General features: G+C 49.6%; 1 protein-coding gene across 5 annotated transcripts in view; it reads left to right on the forward strand.

Annotated features, from left to right (window-relative positions):
- The first annotated feature begins 1,014 nt into the window (after positions 1 to 1,014).
- Positions 1,015 to 6,594, forward strand: part of MECP2 (methyl-CpG binding protein 2) — a 72,710-nt gene continuing 67,130 nt past the window's right edge. For 3 of the 5 annotated variants that reach the window (XM_023198527.2, XM_023198530.2, XM_023198529.2), the window contains exon 1: positions 6,477 to 6,573. Coding sequence is in view for 2 of the 5 variants with exons in the window: in XM_023198525.1 (XP_023054293.1) it covers positions 1,098 to 1,159 (62 nt within the window). In the remaining 3 variants the exon portion in view is untranslated. Of the gene's footprint in view, positions 1,160 to 6,449; positions 6,574 to 6,594 lie in introns of those variants that run through there. The other 2 variants (XM_023198526.1, XM_023198525.1) reach the window with 2 other exon arrangements.

The following is a 6,594-nucleotide window of genomic DNA, read 5'->3' on the forward strand; positions in this document are numbered from 1 at the left end:
GTGCCTGGCACATAGCAGGTAGTCAATAAATGAATGGGGGCAGGCAGCCAAATCAGAATCAGGTTTTCTTGCTAAGCATAGAACTAACAGAAGGATCACTGAATGGATTGGATAATGACTGGCATCAGGGTAAGGTCCCCTTAACAAACACTCCTGTCCTGAACACCTGGTTAGCTAACACTTTTCTCGTATTTTCCCAAAATACAGTTGCTGGTTCTCAGCTCCAAATCAATTCTTCTAGGAAAGTGAACAATTGCTGGATCTCAGCTCCCAAATCTCATCTTTCAGGCAGAACTAACATTGCCCCTTATTCACACCTCCACCAAACCATCTGATCCAACAATGACAGGTGTCACGAGGCCTTGGCATGCACTCTCTTCCCCCGCCAGAGTTCTGCGAAGGCCAGGGTTGGGATTTGTTGTCAGTTTAGTCCACACCCCTATGAGAACGTGACCACCGGGCAGGCTCAGATGAAATAATGCATTGAGTAGGCCTCTGTAAACCAAGGCCCCTCAGCTGGGGCAACGTCAGGCTCCAGGGCGGGCAACTTTGCTGCTTCTGCTGAAAATGGTGATATTGAGAAAATGCGGGTGCAGTGAAACGCTTATTGCAGCGCACTCGGTGCATCTGTGGACAGAGGGTCAATCGCCCCTCAGGGCCGCACAAACAGGCGTTCCGAGCCTGGGCCTTCACTTGCCCCAGCATCCGCAAGGGTCCATTAATCCTTAACATTCAAATTCCGCCCACTAAACCAGCCCCTCCGCGCCCAAGCCGCCTCTTTTCCCCAAACGACGGCCGAAAGCAGCCAATCAACAGCTGGAGGGGACCGCCTCCTTTTCCCTGGCCGAAATGGACAAGAAATCTCGCCAATTGATGGCATCGCCGCTGTGACCGCCTCCCGCCCCAGCCCGGCCATCACAGCCAATGACGGGCGGGCTCGCAGCGGCGCCGGGGGCGGGGCGCGGACGCGCAGGTGCAGCAGCGCGCGGGCCGGCCGGGAGGGCGGGGCGCGACGTCGACCGTGCGGGGTCCCGGCGTCGGCGGCGCGCGCGCTCCCTCCTCTCGGAGAGAGGGCTGTGGTAAAAGCCGTCCGGAAAATGGCCGCCGCCGCCGCCGCCGCGCCGAGCGGAGGAGGAGGAGGAGGCGAGGAGGAGAGACTGTGAGTGGGACCGCCGTGGCCGCGGGCGGGGACCCTTGCCGGGGGGCGGGGGTCAGGGGCGGGACGTGGCGCGGGAGGGGCCCGCGGGGTCGGACGACACGGCTGGCGGATGGCGTCCCTCCTCTCTACCCTCCCCCTCCCGCCGCCGCCGGTGGCGACTCTCCCTTCGGCCCGTCACCCGTGCTCGCGGGTGACCGTCCTCGGCGCGGCCTCCGTGGAGCCGCCTTCGCCTGACGGCCCTCTTCCTTCCGCCCTCGGCGCGCATCCCGGCCCCCGGCCCCGCGGGCGCCCCTGTCGCCGGGGCTTCGCCTGTCGGGGCTGCGCGCGCTCCTGCCCTTCTCGGGGCTTTGGGCCGCGGCGCCGTCGCGCGCCCGCGGCCCCGGCCTCTCCCTGGATCGCGCTCTCCCCTCTCCTCCCTCGCGCGCCCCCTCTCCCGTTACTTGGCCCCCCCACCGGCGCGCGTGCGCACTTCGCCTCCCGTCGGGAGAGTGCGCCACAAGGGCTCCTGAGCTCTCACCCCCATCTCTGGGCTTTGCCTCCCCCTCCTTCTCGCCCATTCCATGAATTTCCGCCCCCCCCCCCCACGCGAGCGAGTGGGTCCACCGGCTCCTTTCCCCATCTAGCAGGAACAAGGAGGTGGGGATTATTGACCGCAAAAGGGACTAGACATTGTGTTCTGGGTCCCACAACTCATCATAAAGAGGTGGTTATAGTATCCATCAGGAGCCGTGAGTAGGGGACTGTGCGTCCAGCAGCACCCGAGGCTCTTCGGCGCCTGAGGCTCTAAGGTGCGAGCGTGTCCCCAGGGTGCTCAGAGGTTCTTTGGAGTCCTGTGGCCTCGGAATGTGAGCACCCTCCCATCTTACCCTCCCCTTCGCCGGCGATCTTCCAGTTACATAAGTGGAGTGGGACATAGTAGGTAACGGGCTCTCATCGCCCTGGAGCGCTCCGGATCACCGGTACCAGATGGAGCAAGTTCATCGCGACGCTGTGGCTCCTGTTCGTTGTGCCTGAAAGGTTATTCTCTGTTCAGTTTGGTTATGACTGAATCACCCAAACTGAAACTCAGATGACTTTTATATGGCAGTGGCAATGTTTCTGTGGTTTTGCACTAAAGACTTAAGGTCATCATGAAGATTTTAAAAGGATTGCTCTCGCAGGGAAGACCGTTTATGACATTGCTAAGTATGGACCCCAAGGGGGAAAAAGCTCATTCTGGAATTGCTCTGTGGCGGTGACTTCTGTTGTGAGTGTGTTCGGGTGTGGGTTGGTCACAGCAGAAATGGGCTCCACCACAAAATTGATATTCCTGACTCATGGTCAGGCAGATGTGTGCTTCTGGTTATTTTTCCAGGAACAGGAATGGGCTCTGCCGAGCCTTGCACACGTTGTGTCTCTGCTGTGCGGGATCAGTACCCCAAACTGTGAGATAACAGGATTGAATTCATGGGTTGGTTGGTGATCCAGGAACCATACCTACTTGGATGTGATACTGAGTGACTTAGACGTTGTAGGACTCTCATAAGTTTTAGGCATTTTGTTATACTGTAAAAAGCGTATACGGCCTCGGTAGTAATGTTGCACTAATAGGTAATTATTACTTTAGAGAATTTTGGGTGCCGTGGCTGGAATGTTCATCTGTATCTCAGCAATTTCAGTTAATAACCAGATTAAGCTGACCTCTTGAGTCTTTTGAAATCTGCTGGGTCCCTATAATAAGACAGGGTCTGGATTTTTTAATCTTTTGGGAATTTCCACCAAGGATTTAGGGAAATAGGCTTATTTATGGGCTTTTCAGGATTTCTATTTCAAATCCCAGTCAGGAAGTGTAGGAAACACTTGCTTTTATTTTCTTACGTGAATATGTCAGAACCTTAAATCACCCAATCAATCTAGAAGTAGTATAGTTGATTAAAATAAGTCACCACAGGTCAGCCATTCGTGGCAGGTCAGCTAGGTGGCTGATCACTGGAATACAGTCATATCCCCAGGCAGACACAGGAGCCTCACTTGACGATCCCAAAGTTTGTACATCTGAGCTTGAGACATGACGAGTTGAGGTCTCTGCTTTGTTCTTCATAGCTGGCAGTTTGTCTCCTCGGGTTCCCCTCCAGTTAGCTGTTTATCATACGCCTAGCCCTTCCAACAGTACAGGCAGCTTCCAGAGTATAGCTTTCTCTTCGAAGTGCATGGTGGAGGGGTACCTCCCTTTCCATTGTCCTAATGGCTCCATAGGGCTTCCATACCAGCCCTTTCCAGTGTCCTAACAGCTCAAAGAAACCATCTATGACTTTCTTGTTAGCACTGGCCTGTCACCTTCCTATTGCCTGTTACTAAAATTTAACCTGGAATGCTTTAAGCTTAGAGTACTGGGTCTTTGTTTTACCCGATTGATAGGAGAGTGTCATACAGTCAGCAGAACTCCGACTTTTGTGCTGTTTAAATCCTTAGGTAGGTCTGGGGCAAGGCACAAACCACTGTGTATTCAAAGGGTTATGGTGCTTACATTCTGTGTGTATATGTTTGTAATTTCCAACCAGAGTCGTTTCCCGTGCCTGCCCTGCCTCTGTGCAATCTAATCTAGCGGAGTAGGGAGGCAAGCTGTGGAGTTTGAAAAAAAATAAAGAAACAAAACAACTGGCTAGATGAGTTTAATAGGCTGTTACCCCCTCTGGAACATTCCTCCCATGTGGAGATGGAATGAGAAGTTCGTTTCTTTAACCTAAAATAAAGAACAACAGAGATAAAATTGTTAGTTCCTTATTGGAGCCTGGTTTCCACTGCTACTGTACCTGCTTGGGACTCTGCATGATAAATGACATGTCCTGGAACCTGAAATATTTTATAAAGGGTAATATCAGCAGAAATCTTTTAATTAGCTAAAAGCAGTTTGTTCTCAAGCTGCCCGAGTTATCTTGGAGGAGGAGCGAATCACAGAAAATGTTTGATATTTCTAGTAACCAGTGTTTTCAGTGCATGGGGTAAAGCACACTCCTAGACTGGCCAGTCCCGAAGAGTGTGGCAGTACACCTGCTTGTTTTCCCTGCCCTCTACCATGGTGACATCCTTGCAGACCAGTCTTGCGTGGCTGGCAGACCCCAATCTTTTTTTCTTGGGTAGAGCATTATCACCACTGCGATGGAAGGACCTTGTCCTCGGTGCCTCCATACCAGCCCTTTCCAGTGAAACTACTGCTGTCCCGGCAAGCCCCTGTGCGTGTGCATCATTCCGGGTAGGACAAGATGTGAACAGGTCCCTCTTCTTTGGGCTTAAGTAGAAGTTGAGCTCTTCTGCTTTTATCTGTTTTCTTCTGCCTTTCTATTTCAAGAAACCTTCTCCTGTCAAAAGCTTGGTTCACATGCCATTGCTTAAATACTTTGATGGTATGTATGGTGTGTGGGATAACTGAGTGGGAGCCGGAATTGGGGGGTGGGCAGGGCATCCCCACCCCCACATCAAAGGGAGAATGACCATTTCGTTAGAGAATAAAAAGCCTGAGTCTTTATAACTTCTTCAAGCACACATATGCTGGGTCTGGTGGCGTGTGAATGTGTCCCCGCTGTGGTGTGTGGCTGTTTTGCAGTTCCTGTAGACACTGTAGTCTGGGCTCTCATTATTGCCTCTGAAGCTGACAGGACTAAACCTTAGTAAGGATGCACTTGTCTTCCTTGCCTAAGAGCTAGGGGTGTTTTATATATATATGAACTTTCTTCTTTATTAGATTTCACAAACAGCTCTCATTTTCTGGCTTCTTTCTTTCTTTTTTTTTTTTTTTTTTTGAGACAGTCTTGCTTTGTCGCCCAGGCTGGAGTGTAGTGGCACAATCTCAGCTCACTGTAACCTCTGCCTCCTGGATTCAAGCAGTTCTCTGCCTCAGCCTCCCAAGTAGCTGGGATTACGGGCACCCGTCACCACGTCTGGCTAATTTTTTTTTTGTTTTGTTTGGTTTTTTTTTTTGGTTGAGACAGGGTTTCGCCATCTTGGCCAGTCTGGTCTTGGAACTCCTGACCTTGTGATCCACCTGCCTCAGCCTCCCAAAGTGCAGGGATTACAGACGTGAGCCACCGCGCCCAGCCTCTGGCTCTTTTCTTTTTGACATGAAATCTTAAGTTAATTATCTTAAACTTTAAGAACTAGAAGGATCCTTAGTCCAGCACCATCAGTTTGCAAACAAAAAAAAAACCTGTGTCCCTGAGAAGTTGTGACTTTTCCAGGGCCTCCTAGCCAGGATACTAGTTTGGCTTTTATTAGATAGCTAACCGAGTAATACTATTAACTTGACTTCTGGGATTTCAAAGTATTCTATGACTTGACTGTTTAAGGGAATTATAAAGCCTCACTGAACCTCAAAAGATAATTTTAGATACCATCCTGTTAGCTATAGAGCAGCAAAAGAGCAGTAAAAGACTTGGTTGGTGTTGCCCTTCTTCCAGGTTTGATTACATGAGTAATTGTGTGGATGGTCTCTAAGTTGTATGCTCTGAGCTTTTGTTTTTAGCTTATAAAAGTGCTACTCTTGGGCCAGCATAATATCAGAAATTATGTAATTAATATGGCGCAGTTTAGGCTTTAACAAGGAAATGATGGTTATCTTAATGACAGAAATGGTACTGACAAAAGTGCTTTTTTGAACATGTGTTCAAAAGCAAAAGAGAAACTATCAAACTAATAACTCAGTTTGTTAAACAGTGAGATTGACTGATCTGAGAGGCTTAAAACTGATTGCCCTGAAATAGACTTGCATGTTTTGGATGATGGCTTTGGGTCTCCCAGAGCACTTGGTTTCCCTTGGTGCTGATTTTTTCTCTCAGGATTAAAGCCCCTTTATGTGATGATGTTACAGCAGCTCATTGCAACTTCATTCAGCTGCTTGAAAAAGAAGGGAGACTGCCTCTAGGTTCCATGTGTTCTTTCAGGGATGGTATTTTGATGTTGCGTATTCTCTTGAATATGTATTCTTCCCCGAGAATTTCTGTGTGACGTGGTGGAAGAAATACTTGCCAGAAATCACCATTCATGGTATGCTTTTGTAGTGTCGAAGTGTACCCTAGAGGTGACAAGACTTGTGATAGTGTTGATTCTAACAAGCATGAGTCTTTCCTTTATTTTAGCACTGTGTGTTACTTACGTGCCAGTAATTTGCAGTTTATCCTTTGTTTCTAGCTAGGTAAGCTGGGAAATAGCATAGTACTTTGTCTGTGTGTTTATCTTCAAAATGTCCCAAATAGCCCTGGGAAAAAGGTCGTGCAGCTCAATGGGGGCTTTCAACTTACAATTTTCTTTGTTTTAGGCTCCATAAAAATACAGACTCACCAGTTCCTGCTTTGATGTGACATGTGACTCCCCAGAATACACCTTGCTTCTGTAGACCAGCTCCAACAGGATTCCATGGTAGCTGGGATGTTAGGGCTCAGGTAAGTAACCTTCCTTTTTTT

The sequence above is a fragment of the Piliocolobus tephrosceles genome, chromosome 12, assembly GCF_002776525.5.
Source record: "Piliocolobus tephrosceles isolate RC106 chromosome 12, ASM277652v3, whole genome shotgun sequence".
NCBI lineage: Eukaryota > Metazoa > Chordata > Mammalia > Primates > Cercopithecidae > Piliocolobus > Piliocolobus tephrosceles.